The sequence below is a fragment of the Cupressus sempervirens genome, chromosome 5 (assembly GCF_028749045.1).
Source record: "Cupressus sempervirens isolate cs-2001-9-10 chromosome 5, ASM2874904v1, whole genome shotgun sequence".
Taxonomy (NCBI): Eukaryota; Viridiplantae; Streptophyta; class Pinopsida; order Cupressales; family Cupressaceae; genus Cupressus; species Cupressus sempervirens.
The window spans coordinates 320,121,516-320,143,616 of record NC_143122.1 but is presented as its reverse complement, the minus strand read 5'-3'; the positions used below and the strand labels follow the sequence as shown (position 1 = coordinate 320,143,616).

Below are 22,101 nucleotides of genomic sequence, written 5' to 3'. Positions count from 1 at the left end.
AAGTATTCATGATGGGTGTAATCACCACTTCATTCTATGTGATGTCATAGTCTTAGTGACAACCATTTAGAACTACCTCGGGCATTGAGGTATAATTGTAAGGAGAAACAATAAGATGAAACAATCTTGTATAGTAAATTGCCAGACCGTCACAACAGAGATCGTAATGGGCATCATATAAAATTCAAATTAGTTATAAGATCAGCTAAGGATTTATCAAGATTACCTAATTCACAAACAGCAAGAGACATGGATACTAGTCATTTAAATTGATATTATCAATTATAAGAGTTGATAATGGTATTAGGATGATAAGAGTGAAGAATACAAGTTATCCTTAATTTCAAGACTTTCTGACATAGGGACATTACAAATATCCAACTCCCAAGTATGTGAAAGTGGGAAACTCGAGAAAAATACAGCCGTATTGGTTCACCTTCTCCCATGCTACATCAAATACTCTTTTGATAGACAACTGCTTATCAAACAAGCACCGGAAATGTCCAAAGAAGTCATCTTGGACTCTTTTGTAATGGAATTTACTATTTGCCAAAGTGATTTGGTCATAGTAATCCCAAATAGGAACTCGAAGACGATCTCCTTTTGTACAAAGACCAGAGAAAGATCTCATGGCAGCAGCAATGTAAACTAGATAAGAATTCATATAGAAAGGCACTAATGTTCCCACATTACATATCTACTGGCAGAGTGTAGTACTGATAAGTTCTCCCCAAAAGATGTGTTCTTTATTCTCCATTTGACATCCGTACAAGCATTCCAGTGGCAATATATTGATTTTTAGGGGAGTCGTAGGTACGGGTCATTAAACTAACTTCCTCATTACCCCACCAGCTTCCTGAACTACAAGTCCTCCTATGTCTTTCCATGGCTAGAAAATACTAGAGTGTTGGTCACTTCCAATGCAACAACAAATCTGAAATAATAATAAAACTCCTACCCCACAGGATGGTAGGAAACCTTTCCGATACCACTGTAATAACCGGGTCTAGTCTCCAACTGTAATGCTGATGGAATTCAAATAAATTGCTTTTGCAATTTTGATGTTTTTCCGTTTTTTGTGTTTTAATGAACATATATAAAACTTTGAGAATTTGAAGACAAATAATATGCAACACTGGAAATAAATAGAACAAAGACTGAAAGCAGCTTCAAATGGACTGGTTCCAATTATTTAAATATCTATTTGAGAAAGTACAAAAATAACATTCAAATCTTAATATAAATTTGAACCTCTATGCAGGAGCAGATTTATTAACCCCAATGGCCAGATTGCAGCCAATAGTGTGAGAAACTATCCTCAATGACCAAATTGCAGCCTATAGAATGTTATATATTTGCAGATATACCAAAAAAAATGTGGCCTTTGAAACTGATCTGCAGCCCTTAATCACCAACCACAGGCCTAATTAATTGACTCACAGCCCAAATATGATTTGCTAGGTAAAGCACCTGGAGCATGGGAATGACCAATGCGATTCATATAAATGTCAAAGGCTGCCAATAAGAGGAACGGCTGCCTATAAAACTCGCGTGGGTCTCTGATATGAAACGCAGGTATGCTGAATCTCTCAAACTCCTTCACAAAATTTAGTCAACTAAAACCCTCTCCTTAAAAACAATGGCAATAGTCTTGAGGAATGACTAATTGTAAACCCCAGCACAATTTGCGAAGCAATCTTAGCATAATTCTCAAAATTGAATCTACAATATTTCAGTTGTAGATCTCAAACCCTTATTCTTCAGCAAGGGCGTAAAATTTCAAAACTTCATAAGTGTCACAAAGACAAAAAAGAAAAATAATATTCAATCGAGATGTCTTTTCCATCAAACGGCCTCATATTTATAATCTCCAAAATGGAACAAGTTTCCCAAATGAACATCACTTAAGAAGCTTCCACCACACAACATTAAAATATAATATAGTACCATTATAATATAATTTATTTATATACTTTTGGCTCCAAAAATGACTTTTTCAACCATAACATAATATTCTCACACACAAGGCCATTGTTTCTTGCGTCTAAGATTTAAAAATTTTCGACCCAGTTCCAACAAGCTATGATATTGAGGTGACCAACATACAACACCAACAAAAATAGCAACCTCAACATATTTAGATTAATACTAATAATTCACTCGTCATGCGAAAACAATTGAAGAAGCATCAAAATCAAAATCTAACAACACCAGAGTGATCTTGATGAAGAAAGACGATGAATAAACCTGACGGGGTGACTTACTATAAATAGACACTCCCTCCAAGATTCATGGAGCCCATGCCAGAAGCGCAAAATAAAAACTAAGACCATCACTCAACTCCTCTAACTCAACTAATCTCATCAGAACCAACAGTTTGACTTACTATAAATAGTAAGTCCCTCAACGGAGCCAAAACACACCATAGGTTGTTGGAAAGCCTATAACCCCACAACAGAAACCCTCAAATCCCACTGTCAACTCATGAGGGTTGCGATGGTGAACTAAACAAGCCAACTACAAGAGCCTGCTAAAAATGGGGACTTTATACAAAAGCAAGTGAAATTTCTCCATGACAAATGGGCTCAAAATAGATCTTTCAAGGTAGGCGATTAGATTTTAATATAGAATGCTAAAGATCAAGAAAAAGGTAAACATGTTAAGTTTGATGCCTTATGGCTAGGGCCATTCATTATTTTAGAAAAGGTGAGAGAACAATCTTATGTTTTGCAGGATACAAATGGAAACATGCAAGATTTTCCTATCAATGGATAGTATCTTAAGCCATTCTTCTCATGAGAATATTCAAGGGGTTTTCATTTCGTTTTGCTTTCCCTTTTCATACTTTTATTTAATATTACTTGCATGATTACATAAATTAATTGTTGTTTTTGTTTTGTTTTTTTGTAGGTCTGCATAATCCAAACAAAGTTGGGATGCTCATTACGCCCACAAGGGGCATATGTCCACAATAAGAGCCACTAACGGAGCACTAATTTTTTGCAAGAATTAGGGCCTCCATTTGAGAAATAATGTTGGAGACTTGATGAAGTGATGGCACATTGCATTAATATCAAAGAAATTTTGTTGTTGTTGTTGGAGGTCAAGAGTTTTTCTTACTATAATTGCAATTTTTGAGAAGAATGTGATAGCATTGTGTTGTGAAACTTTGCAGCAACTAAAAGTTTGGAGCAGTGTTGGAGATGTAATCACTAGGATTTATGACTTGTTGGGCATGATCAAGTTCTTCTTTTGAAATGTCCAGCACATTCTAAGCTGGTTATATTCCCCATGGAGGATCTTCTATCATCAATTATTATCACAGACTTCAAGTGGTATGGTTTCGGTGAGCCCAACGACTCTCAACGGGAGATGAAATTTGCCGGCAATTTTGAAGCAAAGAAACGAGACTCGGACCCGGATCAGACTTGGCAAGGGTAACTCGACTCATGACTCGGCTCGAACTCGCCTATGACTCGACAGTGACTCGGCAAAGTGGTAAAACCCTTGAAATTTAGAGATTTTTTTGGATTTAAATTAATTCCACGCACCCATTATTGAATAAAGATTGAACACACAATAACATCATAAAATAGAAGGTAATTTGATCACATACATCGATTACATAACTACAAAGGCAAAAAAATTAAATATCAGCCGAGTCAGATGAATCAGCCGAGTTAGATGAATCAGCCGAGTCACCTAGGCGAGTCAGCCAAGTCACCCTGCCGAGTCAGCCAAGTCAGCCAAGTCAGCTCAATTGACCCACCAAGCCAAGGTCACAAGTCATTTTGACCTGGCTGAGGTAACTTGACTCGCTGACTCGGACGACTCGCCCGACTCGAGGCGAGTCTTGTTGCTATGTTTTGAAGCTACTGTCCATAAAAGTCGACATATACAAATTGTTGCAAGATTCCTTCAAACACAAAATAAGGCTGAGAGATCACAAGAAAAGCAGTTAAAATTGCAAATCAAGAAAAAGAAACCTATTTTGGAATCGTCATGTGAATTTATGCAGAGGAATTATTCTAGATAGAGCGACCCTGCTACTTGCAACAATAAAGGGTCAAATTTCAAGTACCACATCATTTGTAAAAAGAATCAATACTAAAGACAAGTTGTGCAAATTTGTCATAGCAGTGCCCTTGCAAAACTTCACAGCCTCTCCTTGCTTTCTAGTTGTTAATATCATATTCAAAGTTCAACTCACTACCAGAGAGACAACTTCCAATCAGTCAACTAAAGGTTTTCTTGCTCAATAGGAAATAGTTAGCTCTAATACCATTGGTGAAACATCTAAGTGTCCCTACATAGAGTGGCTTGGAAGAATTTGCATTCAAGAAAACGATTTAATTCAGAAGCCTAAAGAAACTAATGGAAGGAGGCCAGAGAAAAACCATCGAAGACACAAGTGTCACTAGGAGTATTGGAGGGACATCAAGGCATGGCAGTCGGCACAACACGTCAAGCTCCAATCCACACAGTTCGCAAACGTAACCAACTGGACGTAACATAAGTATAAGGATGATGACAATGAATCAAAAACTACCAAAATTCATCAATGATGAGAAAGACGACCTTGTCAGACAGTGTTGTACATGTGAGAAAATTTGGTCGACAAACAAAGTAATGAACAAAGATAAATTGATTCTAACGAATTCCAACGACCCTACACAGAGTTTCCATTGATTGGTACTCCAATATGGACAAAATGAAAAAATAAATACCTGGGATAACCTAAGAAATTTCAAATTGAGTTTTAGTTGCTTCGAGACGACAATGAAATAGTTCCCAAAAAACTACAGTGCAAAGCAAAGGAAGAAGGAAATGAAATAACCCTGACAGGTTTTGCTTCTTTTTAACACCAAAAATTTTTAAACTTTCAAGGAGTATCAAACAGTTATCATACTAACTCTAATAACCCTTACTATAGCGTCAACAATTCGCAAGCTTTGCCTTGCAATAAGACTTCTATCAAAACTAAGCAGGCATCTGTCAATGGTTTAGGTAATGTCTCTAATAATTTATTCAAATTGATTAACATAACCCATGAAACAACTACATCGAATTTTTCGGAGAAACTGAGTATCTAATCTACAATATTATCTGAAATATTTAATTGGTATTTCAACAATGATCGAATTTAAAAAGGACCTAAGTCGTGGCTCAATCCGGCAACCTTGAATCCACGTCGGAATATCACTTCACGCCTGCTTCTCCCGTTTTTGTGGATGGCGAACTAAAACGAGTCTATCCCTGTCGTGACTTTAATAGCTCGTGACCAATCTTCACCCTTGGTACTGATACCCGTGGCTTCCGTTGTCAAGCATAATTCCCTCTGTCTCAGTCAACGATTTGAAATGCTGCCCTCAGAATTATCGCCCTACGAGATTGAGGATTTCACTAATATCCGTTGTCTAGAATCAACGGAACTGGTTCAAGCTTAATCTGACGGTGAACCAAATTTGAAATAATCTGCCCTTGCCGTATAACTTGCGCGATTTTTGATTAATATCTTCCAACGCGGAGTACAGCGGCCTCCTTTGATTGTTAGGATGATAACGCATTAATTCGCATGAAGTCAGAGGACGGGTATGAGGGATTGGTACCTCGAAAATGCTTCCCCACTTCACTTTAAATCCTCCAGTCCTGTACCCTCTATGAATGAGGGATAATTTGAATTTGTCTCCTGCCGGTACAAGTATCACTCGTTAGAGTTTCATGAGATCACCACCTTTCCAACAATTTGAATATGCAATAAACCCAATCATGAAATGGTTGTAGACCACTTCCAATGTGCAACCCTTTGGACGATATCTCACCACCTCAGTTATGCAGACCCAAGGGAGTTTTTGTTCCCAAAGATCCAATGGAAATTTGCAAACCAAGACCGCAAATTGCTCCAATATGATAAGTAGTAGAATTCGCAAATCGCTTGTCCCAAATGGGAGCCTTATGTCCTCTATTTATTCACTTCGCTGAGAAGTTTCTGGAAGTTTTCCGAAAACATCTTTTATGATGTACTTCAACTATTAAACTTTATAAAATTAAATAAATAACTTTATAAAGTTAGAGTACAACCTTAATTTAATATTAGAATGAGTAGGCCCCACTTACTAAATTATTATTCTTCGAGAGCAAAATTGTATTTATCGGAAGACAAAAATGACCCTCTTCCCATAATCATTTGCCTACGAGAGTCGATGATAGGCAAATCCCCTGTTAAAGTTATGTCGCTAAAAAGGGGACATGACAGTCCGCCCTTCCTGAAATTGCTTGCCCTCAAGCAATCTCAAAGCGAAATGCTGCAAAATTGTCTCATTTTCCCAAGTAGCATCTTCGACTGGTAGATCCTTCCATTTATCCAAATATTCTCTGATTACTCTTCCGTGGAGCTGTTTTTCTCTACTTTCTAAAATGAATTCCGGCACTAGGACCAATTTCCCTTCATAGTCCAAAGGAGGTAGTACTGCAGAAGGTATTACATTCTGTCCCAACGCCTTTTTGAGGCGTGATACATGAAACACATTATATACTTTGCTGTCTGCTGGAAGCTCAAGCTCATAAGCCAATTCCCTTATTCGCCTGATGATCCTGAAAGGTCCATAATACCTGGGCTTAAGCTTTTCTGACCCACTCTTTTTGAGAGTAGATTGTCGAAATGGCTGAAGCATTAAGTAAACCATGTCACCTACCACAAAGCTCCTCTCCGTCCTTTTTTGATCTGCATATTGCTTATACTGATTCTGTGCCCGAGCTATGTTATCCCGTAGAGAGCTAATAATGTCTTTACTTTCTTGCATCAAATCCCCGGCACGTGGAACCCGAACATCACCCATTAACAAGTCGATGAAACTCGGTGTATCATAGCCATATAATGCTCGGAAAGGTGTCATTTGGATAGACATGTGGAAAGTTGTGTTATAGCAATGCTCACACAAATAAATCCATCTTACCCAAGCCTTCTGCTGATCAGCCACGTAATTCCTCAAGTAGCCTTCCACCCATTTGTTTACTATCTCTGTCTGTCCATTGGTTTGCGGATGATAACTGGTACTGGGTGTGAGCTCAGTGCCACATAATCGGAACACTTCTCGCCAAAAATGACTCAAGAATCTACTATCCCTGTCACTAACAATATTGCGGGGTATCCCATGTAACCTGAAAACCTCTCTGAAGAATACCTCGGCTATCTGGACTGCGGTATAAGTAGTGGTGATGGGGAGGAAATGAGCATATTTCGTTAGTATATCTACCACCACATAAATGCAATCACGACCCTGAGCCTTGGGCAACCCGGTAATGAAATCCATGGATATGCATTCCCACTTCTGAGCTGGAATAGGAAGTGGCTGTAGGAGTCCTGCTGGGAAGGTGTGTTCTTGCTTATTCTGCTGACAAACAGAACACTCACGGACATACTGCAATAGATCTGTCTTGAGTCCCTTCCAAGTGAATCTTTCTCGCACCTGTCTATATGTTTTCAAGTATCCGAGGTGACCAGCTATAGGTGAATCATGAAGAGCTCGCATAATAGACTGCTTCACCCTCGATCCTGGGACTAAGAATATCCTGCTCTTGTAAATAATCAATTCATCCACAAGTGTATACCTGGTATCAACAATTGTCCCATCAACTATCCCAGATGCCCATGGGTCTCTGGCATATTCTGCAATAATCAGATGCTTCCAGTCCTCAGAGATCTCAATCATTGAACTAAGATGTGGTCTGCGTGACAAGGCATCTGATACCACATTCTGCGTGCCCTTAACATAAGATATATCAAAGTCATATGCCTGTAACTTACTTACCCATTTCTGCTGCCTATCATTGAGATCCCTTTGCCCAAGGAAATGTCTCAAACTGTTGTGATCAGTTTTTATACAAAACTTACTACCCACCAAGTACAGCCTGAACTTAGCTAATGCATGCATGATAGCTAACATCTCCTTGTCGTAAATGCTGAATGTTTTCTCTGACCCACGGAGTTTTCTGCTTTCATATGCAATTGGGTGTTTATCCTGCATCAAAACAGCCCCAATACCATCTCCTGAAGCATCACACTAGAGTTCAAATGGCTTCGAGAAATCAGGCAATGCTAGTACCGGACATGAAGTCATGATCTCCTTAAATCTGTCAAAACAAGCCTGTGCCTTTGCCGTCCAAACGAAAGCTCCCTTTTTAAGCAAATCTGTCATAGGAGCCGCATGTCGCGAATATCCGCAAACAAATCTACGGTAGAAGCCACATAAACCAAGGAACCCTCTTAGCTGTGTCAGGTTCTCAGGAGTAGGCCACTCCATAATAGCGCGAATCTTATCAGGATCCATCCGTACTCCTTCTTTACTGATAATATGTCCCAAGTATAATAATTCGGTCATGCCTAAGTCATATTTAGACTCTTTTGCATACAAGGACTCTGCTTGCAAGGTCTTCAATACTGTCTCTAGATGCTCCATATGCTCATGCCATGTTCGACTATATACCAAGATATCATCAAAGAATACCAACACGAATTTTCTCAGCTGATGATGGAAGACCTTATTCATGGTAGACTGGAAAGTAGTTGGTGCATTGGTCAACCCGAATGGCATCACTACAAACTCAAAATGCCCATAGTGACATCTGAATGCAGTCTTCTCTATGTCCTGTTCTCTGACTCTAATCTGGTGGTAACCTGATCTCAAATCAATCTTACTGAAGTAACATGCCCCATGTAGTTCATCTATTAGCTCATCAATCCGCGGAATAGGATATCTATTCTTAATGGTTTTCTTATTCAGCATCCTGTAATCTATACACATCCGTAACGAACCATCTTTCTTCTTAACCAAAACTACTGAAGAAGCAAAAGGAGACTTACTGGGTCTGATGTGTCCCATCACGAGAAGCCCCTTGATGGATTTCTCTATTTCATCTTTGAGCCTCTTTGGATGCCTGTATGGAGTGATCATGACTGGTTTAGCACCTTCTTCTAATTCGATGATGTGCTCAATCCCTCTATCAGGTGGTGTACCAGGTGGAATAGCGCTGAATACCTTACTATACTTTTCCCTCAATATCTGTATGTCGGAATGATATTCTGTCTTTTGTTGTTCCTCCTGTGTAGGCATGAGAGTACACATGGCTGCCCATTCAACATCCTCATGTCTCACCAATCTTTCCAATCGTCTAAGAGAAATCGTTCGGATGTCACTATTCCGGATAGCTCTCAACACATGCTGCTTCCCATCTACTTCAAACTTGATCTCCATGTCCTTGAGTCGAAAAGTGACCTCACCCAATAAACGTAACCATGTCATTCCCAAAACGATATCCAAGTCACCCATATTGACCACATGGTAATCCGCTTTGAACTCATAATTATTCAGGCGTAAAGGCATGTCTCTGACCATCCTGTTACACTTAAGAGTGTATCCATCAGCAACCTGTACTCGAAGACCTTCAAATTCTTCTGTCTTAATACCACGGCACTCAACCAATCGTGCATCAATGAAGTTATGTGTAGCTCCTGTATCAACCAATGTGATCACCTTCTGTCCTGCTAGAACACCACGTAATCTAAAAGATCCTTCCTGCTGAATGCTAGACAAACGCCCCTGCTGTAAATGCAATTCAGGTTCCTCTTTTTGCTCTGAATTCCATGTTTCTTCCTCAGACTCTGGGCTACTGTGATCATCTTCTTTTTCTGCACTGTCGGAATCTGACCCTTCATAATATGCCCACATAACCCTATTGGCTTTTCCTTTAGGTCTCAGAGGACAAACATGATCCCTATCATATGGACCTTTGCAATAGAAACATAACTTCTTCCTGCGCAAGTCGTTTAATGCTTCTGCATCCAGGGGTATAGTAGATTTTCCTTTGGTTTCTATGCTCTTCCCTTTATTCTTATCAAACTTCCTATTGTCTCTGAAAGAGGTAGTACTCCTGGAAGTGAACCTGCTAGAGGGTGTTGTAAGCTCCATACTTCGTGCTTTCCTCATGGCTTCCTGCAGTGTTGGTGGATCAAATGCCTTAATCCATCCCTTAAGAGGTTCAAACAATCCTTCTGTAAATAAGATAACTAACCTTCTTTCCGACACATCTGGTACCATGACTGACAACTTTTGAAATTCACTAATATAAACTTCTAAATTGCCAAATTGTCTTAACTGTGCAAGGTCGCGAAAATAAATTTCTGGATCCTTCTTATCAAAACGTTCAACCAATCTATCCACAAAGTCCTGGTACGATGTTACCTGATTGTGCTGCAACGTAACCATCCCATGTGACCACCAATCATGAGCTGCGCCTTCCAAATGCAAGGTGGCATACCTGATGACATCTATTTCAGACATAGGCCTTAATGCTAGGAAGGTGTCCAACTTATGAATCCAAGCTTGCGCTGTCATCTGACCACTACCATCGAAAAAGGGTAAAGTGAGTTTGCTAACAGCTCGCTGTAACTCACTATCATGACCTCCTCTAGGCCTCCTATTCTGGCGGCTATTCCTCATATGTTCTCTCCTTTGGTTTAGATATCGATCAAAGTTCAATAGTTCACGCACATGCGGGGGTAATGCCTGCCATTCTGCAGTAGCAGCCCTAAGATCATCCTGGAAATCTTCCGGTACATCCTCTTCTCCTATCTCCTGAGCCTCTTCCCTTAGGAAGGTGGGACGAGTAGGCCTATTTGCTGTCCATGATCTGCGCCTAGGCGCACCTTGTGAACCTGCCACACTTCTATTATCCTGATCAGACATACCTCTTCCTTGTTCCAGAAACCGGGGCTGAATAATTCTTTCCATTGTGGCATTCAAAGCCTGAAGTGACCGAGCTATTTCTTCCTGTCTTGTAGTCATGAATCTGTAAAACTCTCTGGTTTCCTCATCATCAACTCTGGGAAATCTTGGTGGACTCTGTGATTGTCTTTCCCCCATATCTCTGCTTTTATGTCTAGTCCTCCTACGAATATAATATCTAGAATATGATTGCATAAAATATTTCAACCTGACAGGATGGCAGGACTACTGCTCTGATACCACTGAAATAACCCTGACAGGTTTTGCTTCTTTTTAACACCAAAAATTTTTAAACTTTCAAGGAGTATCAAACAGTTATCATACTAACTCTAATAACCCTTACTATAGCGTCAACAATTCGCAAGCTTTGCCTTGCAATAAGACTTCTATCAAAACTAAGCAGGCATTTGTCAATGGTTTAGGTAATGTCTCTAATAATTTATTCAAATTGATTAACATAACCCATGAAACAACTACATCGAATTTTTAGGAGAAACTGAGTATCTAATCTGCAATATTATCTGAAATATTTAATTGGTATTTCAACAATGATCGAATTTAAAAAGGACCTGAGTCATGGCTCAATCCGGCAACCTTGAATCCACGTCGGAATATCACTTCACGCCTGCTTCTCCCGTTTTTGTGGACGGCGAACTGAAACGAGTCGATCCCTGTCGTGACTTTAATAGCTCATGACCAATCTTCACCCTTGGTACTGATACCCGTGGCTTCCGTTGTCGAGCATAATTCCCTCCGTCTCAGTCAATGATTTGAAATGCTGCCCTCAGAATTATCGCCCTACGAGATTGAGGATTTCACTAATATCCGTTGTCTAGAATCAACGGAACTGGTTCAAGCTTAATCTGACGGTGAACCAAATTTGAAATAATCTGCCCTTGCCGTATAACTTGCGCGATTTTTGATTAATATCTTCCAACGCGGAGTACAGCGGCCTCCTTTGATTGTTAGGATGATAACGCATTAATTCGCATGAAATCAGAGGACGGGTATGAGGGATTGGTACCTCGAAAATGCTTCCCCACTTCACTTTAAATCCTCCAGTCCTGTACCCTCTATGAATGAGGGATAATTTGAATTTGTCTCCTGCCGGTACAAGTATCACTCGTTAGAGTTCCATGAGATCGCCACCTTTCCAACAATTTGAATATGCAATAAACCCAATCATGAAATGGTTGTAGACCACTTCCAATGTGCAACCCTTCGGAGGATATCTCACCACCTCAGTTATGCAGACCCAAGGGAGTTTTCGTTCCCAAAGATCCAATGGAAATTTGCAGACCAAGACCGCAAATTGCTCCAATATGATAAGTAGTAGAATTCACAAATCGCTTGTCCCAAATGGGAGCCTTATGTCCTCTATTTATTCACTTCGCTGAGAAGTTTCTGGAAGTTTTCCGGAAACATCTTTTATGATGTACTTCAACTATTAAACTTTATAAAATTAAATAAATAACTTTATAAAGTTAGAGTACAACCTTAATTTAATATTAGAACGAGTAGGCCCCACTTACTAAATTATTATTCTTCGAGAGCAAAATTGTAATTATCGGAAGACAAAAATGACCCTCTTCCCATAATCATTTGCCTACGAGAGTCGATGATAGGCAAATCCCCTGTTACAGTTATGTCGCTAAAAAGGGGACATGACAGGAAATAATGAGAGCTTACAACCGGAGGCTAAAGGAACTATTGGAGAAGATAGAGAACAAGTCGGTCGACAAATTAAGAAAGAGGTGGTTTGTGGAGGGATTGAAGCTTTCTCAAAGGAAGAAAATGAAGATAGTACACCCACGCCATTCATTGATGCCTACGATAGAGCCATGAATCTTGAAAGAGAAGATAAAAATTCTAAGAAGAAGAGGAGCAAGTCCTCGTCAAAGTGATGACTCATCCGGAGAGAACAACAATGATGACAAGTCGAATAACAAGGTGTAGGCTCTCCAAAAGGATATGGAATGGATGATGAGGGAGTTCAAAACTATGAAAGGAAGTGCTAGCAAAAGCAGCAAAGGGTAACTTTGGTGCACTGATTGCAAGGAGAACGGACACAAGTGTTCCTACCACACAAAAGCATTCTACAACATCTACCAAGTTATTGGTCATTCCACCAAGGAATTCCCATGAACATGAAGACAATGAGCCAACAAGTGCTCTTTATGCAAGAACAATTGTCCACCTCTAGGGAAAGAAGCACCTCGCAACAAACAAACAACAATTCATCATTCGGTCGATTCCAAAACAACAGGCACAGTGGGAGAGGAAATAATGATAACAGTAACAAAAGTGGCATACAATATGATTCTAAGGTACAGTCAATGATCCAATGTCGCGCATGTAACTAGTGGGGTCACTTCATCCGAGATTATCAAAAGGACACACCACAGAAATAGTGTTGATGGGGTAGCACCAACGACCATGAGGATGTTAACTGCCTAAAACCAGGCATTAACCTTCTCAACATCGAAGGAAGCATGTAATGTCCTGTCTTCTAGTATTGAGAAATGAGTTCTAGAATCTTTGTTGATTGTTCCTTAATTTAATTTTTAATTTTAGCAGTACACCACTGTCTCTATCTCTTGTTATGGAATCTTGGAGTTATTATTAATGTTAGCAATATTTACTGTACAATATTGTCTTTGGATTATGATTTACTATAGGCTTATATAATTATTTAATGTCCTAGTTTCTCCGTACTTACCCGGATTCTCACTTGTTATTGTCTTATTTGCTCGATTTGGAACTTTATTTGTAGTGTGATCTTATGTTAACTGTATTGAGTTTGATTTGGATAGCTATTATTCTCCCTTTGATGCGCTATTGCCCCTCTACATTGGCAAACTAGCTGTAAATTGCCGCTACCACCTTATGCATTTAACTTGTACGTTGTGTTGCCTTCATTGTTCGTATATTATCAAATCTTTGCATTTGTCTTATCATTTACATGACTATTTTTGTCTTATATGCTTCAATAAAGATTTCACTTTCTACAGTGATTAATGCTTTCATGATTTATCCTTTTGTAGCTCTCCTCTATTCACTATAGGTGTTTTTTCGGCTATGTTCACCGATTCCTCTGATTTATGTGCACTAGCTCTAGCATTTTTTTTTACTAACCTTTCTATTCCCTTTGTTCTCTTTTTATCAAATGCCACTTCTGCTATTATATCCTTATATCCTCTGCCCATCTTATGCGATTTGCTGGCAAGCTTATTATATCCACATTGTGAAATGTGGTTTATTCTTTGTCGTTTCTCCCATGAATACCCTTCTCTAGTCGATAATAGTGCAAGTTTTTATATCTCTATTCTTTTGGCTTAATTCTTTTTGTTTATACTGTGTGGGTTTGGATGCCTTAGTCTTTGTGTCTTGATCGATGATGGTTTTTCTCTCTCCGCCTTCCACCTATATACACACTCTCCTAATATTGAATCACCAGTCACTGACTGATCGCTCCTTGATATGTACTTTATAATTGTTAAAAGTTGTAATATGTTTAATATAATTTCATTTTTTTATTTGATGATATATTATATTATTATTTAAATGGTAATAATATTATTAATTATATCTTGATAATATTTTATTATTAATATTAATTATATCTTCATTATATATTATTATCTTATGATAATATTATATTAATTATTATAACTTATATTGTAACTTCTCTACTGATAGATTTTTAATTAATTTACTTCTTTAGTTTAAATTATAATTGTTGCCTATTATTGTGTATTTATTTATTTTCATCTATTTGTTGAATCTTCCTTTTAGAATAGAGCATCAAAATGGGGAACATGACAAAGCAAGGGTAAAGAAGAGGTACTGGCTATCACCCATTCAAAAGCTAAACAAGCCACTTACCCCAACCCTCATACAGAGAAGTAAAGGGTATGGGATGTGAGAGAGGAGATTGAGAAAGCAATGACAGTATGGAAGGAGATACATGAGAAGGCGGTCACTTTTGGTTGGATAGAAGCACCTAAATATGAATATTATAATTATTAGCATTGATATAATTGATACACAACTACATTTATCCGATTGCATTTAACTATAGATGATATAGGCACATTACATATCTTACTGTTCTCTCAATTTTTGACAAAAGAGAAGGGTGACCCGAAATAGTTTTTCTTAGAATTTCACTCCTTTATGGGACTTTACACATTTTAAAGGATTAGTTATCCTACAAACCATATTAAAATCACAGATATATGCCATGTCCAAAAGATCTTGGATACATGAAGTCACCACAATACATAAATAAAAAAGGCTTAAAATAATATTCCTTAATTGATTTTCAGCATTGTGTGATAACTGAGGTGTTTGTCTTAAAACAATTGTGGTATCACATTAATCTATCAAATTAAACAACACAAAGCATTTGATACTAGGAAAAATGAAATCTGTATATCTGACTTTTATGTCAAGCACTTGGTTTGCTAGTCATGTCAATTGTCCTTTATAGCTATATAGTGTAGGGAACCAAGAAGTAAAACTGCAGTTGAAGATAGCTAGAAAGGATCCAGAAACATCTAATCAAAAGAAATCTCAAAATTTTAAAAAAACACAATCCCATATGAAATACTATTGGCTGAAGCAAGAAGTTTTCCATTGGAGGCATTAGCAATAACCCGGTTGTTAATAAATAAGGTTGAAAACATGGATGAAGCAACAAAAACTGGATGAACAAGTGGGACATTGATTTGCAAGAATGTCCTAATACCAACGAAGATATAAAAAGTGATGTGACTAAAAAATTTAGAACTGTCGTGCGGACTAAATATTATGTGTGGAAAAAAGCCTACTAAATCAAAAGAGTTTAACCCAACTAAGGATCATAGTGAAAAAAATGTATTCAAGGGAATATATAAAGGAAATGAGAGGTTGCTAATTGCACAATTGAGAACGGCATCACATCATCTTAGTTGTGAAACCGATAGGTGGGAAATACCCAAGGAAATACGGAAGAAAGAGCTTGCATATTCTGCAATGAGGTAATCGAGACAAAATAGCACTTCATCATGGAATTCGCAGCCTACCAAAATGGCTTGAAGATTGACAACATGCACCAGTTCTTTGAGGAATATAGAGTTAACCACACAGCCAGTTCCCTGGTAAAAAATAATAGTAGGATGTCTAACATCAAAACTAGAGATAAATTAAGAATGTTTTTCTCAATCCCATAAACCATTTAGTCTTGTGGATGTCATCAAAATTTGGCCTACATTCATTCATCAATTATTTGCTAGATTACAAAACCTAGACGAAAATCAGCCCATTTTTTAGTACAATTTGTCCTAGAAATGGATTGTGAATCAAATTGCCTATGGATTTGGGTAGGGTAATAGTCTTTTTGGTCAAAATCCTTTGGAATCAGCAAAGAGAAAACCAAGACAATTCTAGGTCAGTTATGGCAATTTGAATACATTTCCATCACAATTATGTAGCAATTGTTTTATGCCTTTTTCTACATACTAACAATCAAACACCCCTAAAGACCATTTCACTCATTTCATGAGTTTGACAAGTTGCAAAAAAAATGGAGCCACAAATACTAAAGGAATAGAAACTACATTACATACTAGACCACCTCCCAATTGTGCTCCTGATGGTTACACTAACACTAAAAATCTAGCACCCTGGCATTTCTGAACATGTCTTAATGTGGATTATCCTGTTGCCCGAATTGTTTAGACAATATTCTGATATCTCAAGTGCTACAAGCTCCTCCATAAAAGTCAATTGAAACTCAATAAACATAAAAGTAAAGGATGCTTTCCAATGCAATCAATTTTGTCTACCAAAAGCATGGCTTTGGAATGATAAATCTTTACCATACTGTGCTATTCCAGAAGTAGGTGAAGATTTACAATTTGTTTATATATTAATATTTTAGTTTTATGTATAGATTAATATTAACATTATCATTTAATTATATTTAAATAAAATATGCACTTACTTTTTATTCAGTTGTATAAATTATCTCAGAAAATAAATTATATTAATATTATTTAATTACATTATATTATTTAAATATTATTATAAATCTATAATTTTATATGGATTTTATTTAGATGTACCCAGAACACACAGACCAAAATTGTCACACCTGCATACCCAATACCAATTCCAGTTCGGTAACTTTGGTTGTTTGAGGAAAACATTTTAAGTATGTTGCATGTAATGAGTTGCACAAAATTGAAGGACACGATAAAGGTAAAGATTAAGGGCGGGCCAATCTATAACACTACCATCCCCTCAATTTTCTTTTTTTAACTTTTTACTCATTATTTGAATGTCTACAATCTTGACTGCAAATTGCATTATAAAACAAAAGCTTGCTTGTATTGGAAGAAATCTAATATTACATACCCAGAACCATTTCTGAGGAAAAGAACCACCCCAATTCTTTTCACAGTATGATGGTGCATCCACAAATTCAAATATCTGACCATCCCACTCTATCCATCCTGACAAAAACAAATCATTGCCATAAGATTTCAATCAGCACGGACAAGATCCTATAGCTTAAGAAAGTGAATAAAATATATGATATTTTGTATTTAGAATAGGACAGTGCACCACAGCCCTGCTCTACATATAGTTGAATGATCTTGGAGGATGTGCCAAATTCCAATGATGCATGGAGAAGTAAATTTAGGAACAAAGAATTAACCAAGGGAAAACAATAAGAAGTCTTGCAATCAGGAGCAAGTAAAAATCATTTAAAACTTACTATGTACAAAATGCTAAACATGAAATTAACAAAATCCAAATGTCTGATTTTGTTAACTACGTTTTTTAATTTCAAGAATTCGCTTTCAGATAGATTCCTTTCAATAAATTTGATTTATAATAGGTAAATGGAAAGTGAATAGAAGTAATCATATTCACTGGAATCAAATGAGAATGTGGGTAAAAATCACAAATACAGAATTAACAGAGAAGCATAGATATGTTCAAATTTTGAATGTTTGAATAATAAAATGAAAATGGGTTGATTCACATTTTTTAAATTGGAAAGTGTGTCTTTATATATCAATGATACAATAACAAAACAACGCTAATGATACAAAAAGGAGTCAGTGAATGGCATAAGAATTTCCTATTTTACAGGCAAACAATAATCGGAAAGATCCTTCTAAAATTATTGATTCAAATTTTATCCTCTAGCGATGACAACCTCTTTGTGCTATACAGATTATGACTTGTTAAAGTAAATCGAGATGAATCATCATAAAAAAAAAAGTATAAAGAAGACCAGCATGCCTGTAGAAAGGCCTCCTGCCATACATATTTGCCAATGTGGTTCAAAAACAGGAAAGGCTGCTAACCAGCCTGCAGTTGCCTTCTGTTTAGAGACAGTATCACCCCACCCATATACAGGCCGAGTGCTGTATTCCCAGCTTGCAGTCTTCACAGTTTGGACATGTGTAGAACTGCCAGAAATTAAACAAAAATCATATTCACTACACAGAAAATTGAAGTCAAGATAATCCATACTATGGATAATCAAGAAAGGAAAAATTAATTATATGAATACTGTAAATGACCAAAGATGATTTAAGGATCTGTAAGTACAACATATTGAGATACTTCAACAAGTGCGTGTCACACACTCCCCCAAAAGGGAAAAAAAAAGTAATGTAAAGTATACAGAGCTTGGCAAAACAAGTAAGGAAAGAATTTGAAGCAAAATTTAATCCAAACTACTAGTCATAGGTATGTCCAGAAGAAAGGTAGCCAGTAGGATAAAAACCCAATATAATCCAGAGTGCAGAATTTAATAGTGTCACCCGAGTACCAGCCTGGGCTGAAAGGAGGTATAAAGGCTAAGCTGTTAGTATCAGTTTACCTTTCTATATCCTATCATCCAAGGGTGACAATCTTCTTAAGGGTGTCATCAGACTACATGCAGTAATATCTGGTCACTCCCTTAATTAGTTACAAGATATTGTGTCCCATATAAATGCTTAGAAAATTACAAGGAGTACACTACCTGAGTAGACTCAGGTTTTTTATATCAAGATTCAATTACATTACAGGACATGTGATACCTCCATTGCACGAGATTGGAGATGGAATCAGTCTAACATGAGTTAAAAACCATATTAATATTGAGGACTGAAGGTTACCATCTCACAGAAACAAATTAGTAGACTTTGGCCATAATATTGAAAGCAATCACATTTTTCCCCCAGGGCATTTCAATAAATAACAATAATTATTCCATTTCGTAATAGATTAAGCAACTAAAAAGAAATCATAATTCAATCTCAACATCCTTAGTATTGTGCCTTGGACACACACCCCATGGCAGACAGGGTCCCCCCAATCTTCTTGTCGAGTCTTTAGGTTTATTTAGGTTTTTGTTTAGTCATCATTCTACATTCTGCATTCTGTCTTGGACTCTTGGCACTATAAAAAATGGACAATACCTCATACAAGCAGAGATTAGGCTAGTTGTAACATTGAAGCATATCTAGGACAAGGATGGAATGGAACAAAAAACACAATAAATCAATAGGACTCTTCTGAAACCAATACAGAAATTCTAGGCTTAAAAGAGGAAACTGGGGATTTAAAATTCAAAAACAATTAAGGCAAGAAAAGTGGAAGATTAAAAAATGAAATAAATGAGAAATGCAATGGGGTGATCAATGTAGAGAAGTGGTTGAAAAGCTTCATTGGCGAGGCTTCCACTAAGGTTCAAACCTCTGCTAGGCCATTGTGATCACAGGCCGTATGCCTACATTGGGTCACTGACCTCACAGACTTGAAATTGTGGAATGATTGGCAGCTTAAAATTGTTGTTTGCCAGTAAAGCAAATTGAGAAGTGAAATTTGAGGGAGTACAATTCTTGTCAAAATTCAATGCTTGGATTGAATGTCCACACATTTTTTTGTATAAGCCTGCCAAAATTCCACTCATTTTTCCATAACCAGGTCAAATTTTGACCCCGAATTCCATGTCACAGGCAAGTTACTCCTTAAAACTCCAAGACCTAGTTGGCTTCCACCCTCCAAATACACGAAATCCCTTAGATTCACCCAAAACTACCACATAGGGCCTAATTTAAACATTTGGAGGCAATTCAAACTAAAAAGCGGAAAAAAATTATACAATGTTAGATACTGAGTATTAAGGTCGGCCCTATAAAGCATAGCACCAATAGAGGGAAGGGTTTCAAAAGAAATTCAAAATTTAAAATAAATAATTGGAGGCTCGGTCCTCCTCGAATGAGTAGCTCACACCTTGTCATGGAACACCCTACATATATGCAATGAAAAGCATCACTCCAAGCACAATTCAAAACAAGTTCAAATCCAAATCAGGTCCAAATAAATGTGAACTGGAGCAAATAGAGGCGAATTTGCAGACCTGGAAGGGCCATTTTAATCAGATCAAATGAAACTTCCAGATAAGACCTGAAATTGCGAGTTTAAATCAGAAATTTCTTAAGGTATGAAATCAGATGCAAATTCCAAGAAAGCAATCAGAATTTGCGGCAAATTCAATACAGATCAGGTCAAGAAAAGCCCTAAATGCAAAGGATCAGACCTAAAGTGCAGAAAATCAGATTGAAATTAATGTGAATTCCTGAAGAGAAGAGCAAACTTGATCAGAGATCAGATTTAAGCATGAAATTTCCAGCATAGACGCAAATTTGCATTTAATGGATTAAATCAGAACTTCATAACAAGGAGTGTGAATTCAAAGAAGAAAATGCCAATTTAGGTCAGAAAATAAGGGCAGATTTGGAGACGAAGAAGGCATATTTCAGCCTGAGGTGCAAAAATCGGACATACAAACAAGATTGTAGATGCTAAAACACGGAAAATGATTCTAGATATTGCGAAGGAAAGGTGGCATATAGACCCTCATAGAGGGAATTATGCATAAGCTAGGAATTCCTAAATGTATCCTCAGGCCACCATGAATAAAGAAAAAGAATTCAAAATGCCTAGTAAAAGAAGGCATGCTAAGCACAAAGGCAGGGCAGTTTTAGCAATTCATTCCAAGGTGATCTAAGGCAATTGTGCGTGCACTTACTATTTATAGTAAGTCATTCTGGGAATGAATGGACAGGTAGTGGCAATGACATGCCCATGGTAATTGTTTAAAATCAATATATTTAATTATTTAACTTTATTCATACATAGTCTATAGTTTGTGAGAAATTGATACAGGTCCATTCTAGGTGTAAGGGCAATCTTGTATCGCCCAAAAAAATTGTCTAGTTTTCAATAAGTGCTACCATGTGTACAGTTACTAGTTTTGGAAATTTCTTATTTTTAGTAAATTGTTCTTTGGAGCTCAAAATGTTATAATTTCTTCCTTGGAGGTTCACTTTGGCTATATAAACTTGCTAGTAAAATTTCATTCCAAGATCAAGTCTAGTTTTGAAGATATTAATTTTCCTTTTGTTTTGGTAGAAAGGTAAAAAAAACGTTGAGCTTAATTTTTAAGTTTTTAGAGGCTCTAAAAGGGGGTCAAACCTTGGTTGATTGGCGTTCGTTAGTTAAGCACTATAGAGCACTTCCTACCATTTCTGACATGGGGTTATAATAGTCAATCGGGTCAATGGACGAAGAGTTGCTATCAGTGTAATGAAACATAATTACATGTAGTTATTGGCTGATAGAGATTACCATCTAGAGTGGGGTTACACTTGTTACAATGCTTAGATGGGAAAGGGGGAGGTAATTGAGCTCACTCATGAGCTTGAGGCAATATCAGATGTATTGGAAAGCACCTAGTTAGCTCTTTAGGAGTTGCAGATTCAGTTGGATGAGGTTACCATGGAGTTAATCCAAGTACAGTCTTCACCAATTACAAATTTAGTTCAGCTTTCTACAATGGAAGTTGCTAATGAATTGATAACCACGGGTTATAGTGAGGATGTGGCTAAATCTGTCACGGATTTAAGTGGATTCAGCTAGGATGAGTACATTGATTGAGAATTGTAGAGAAACTATTGTTGTATTAGGTTCTCAAATAGTTAGCACATTGACATATGATGCAGGACAGGTTATGGACAACCCTTGTGAGGTAGAGGTGGATTTGTCAGCGAGTTGTGTAACTGCTCATGACACTACATCTTCTTCAAGGAATATATGCAAAATATCATCTAGTTGGGACGTTAATTCTCATGTTAGGTTGTTTCCCTCCGGAAACAATCTTGTTATTTAATCCCATGAAGTTAATTTTGTTAGACAATTTAACGAGCCTCACAAATGGAGGGACCATTTGAGGGTTTCAAGAGAAAAAGTTAATTCAGCCTTCCCA

The 22,101-nt window shown here is 37.4% G+C and overlaps 1 protein-coding gene across 3 annotated transcripts in view; it reads right to left on the bottom strand.

Moving 5' to 3' along the window:
* LOC149555945 (putative tocopherol cyclase, chloroplastic) overlaps positions 1–22,101 on the bottom strand; it is a 220,388-nt gene that overhangs the window by 76,089 nt on the left and 122,198 nt on the right. For all 3 annotated transcript variants that reach the window (XR_016364589.1, XM_089830072.1, XM_089830073.1), the window contains exons 5-6: positions 18,081–18,250; positions 17,184–17,281 (exon numbers count right to left, since the gene is read on the bottom strand). Coding sequence is in view for 2 of the 3 variants with exons in the window: in XM_089830072.1 (XP_089686198.1) it covers positions 17,184–17,281; positions 18,081–18,250 (268 nt within the window). In the remaining variant the exon portion in view is untranslated. The remainder of the gene's footprint in view (positions 1–17,183; positions 17,282–18,080; positions 18,251–22,101) is intronic.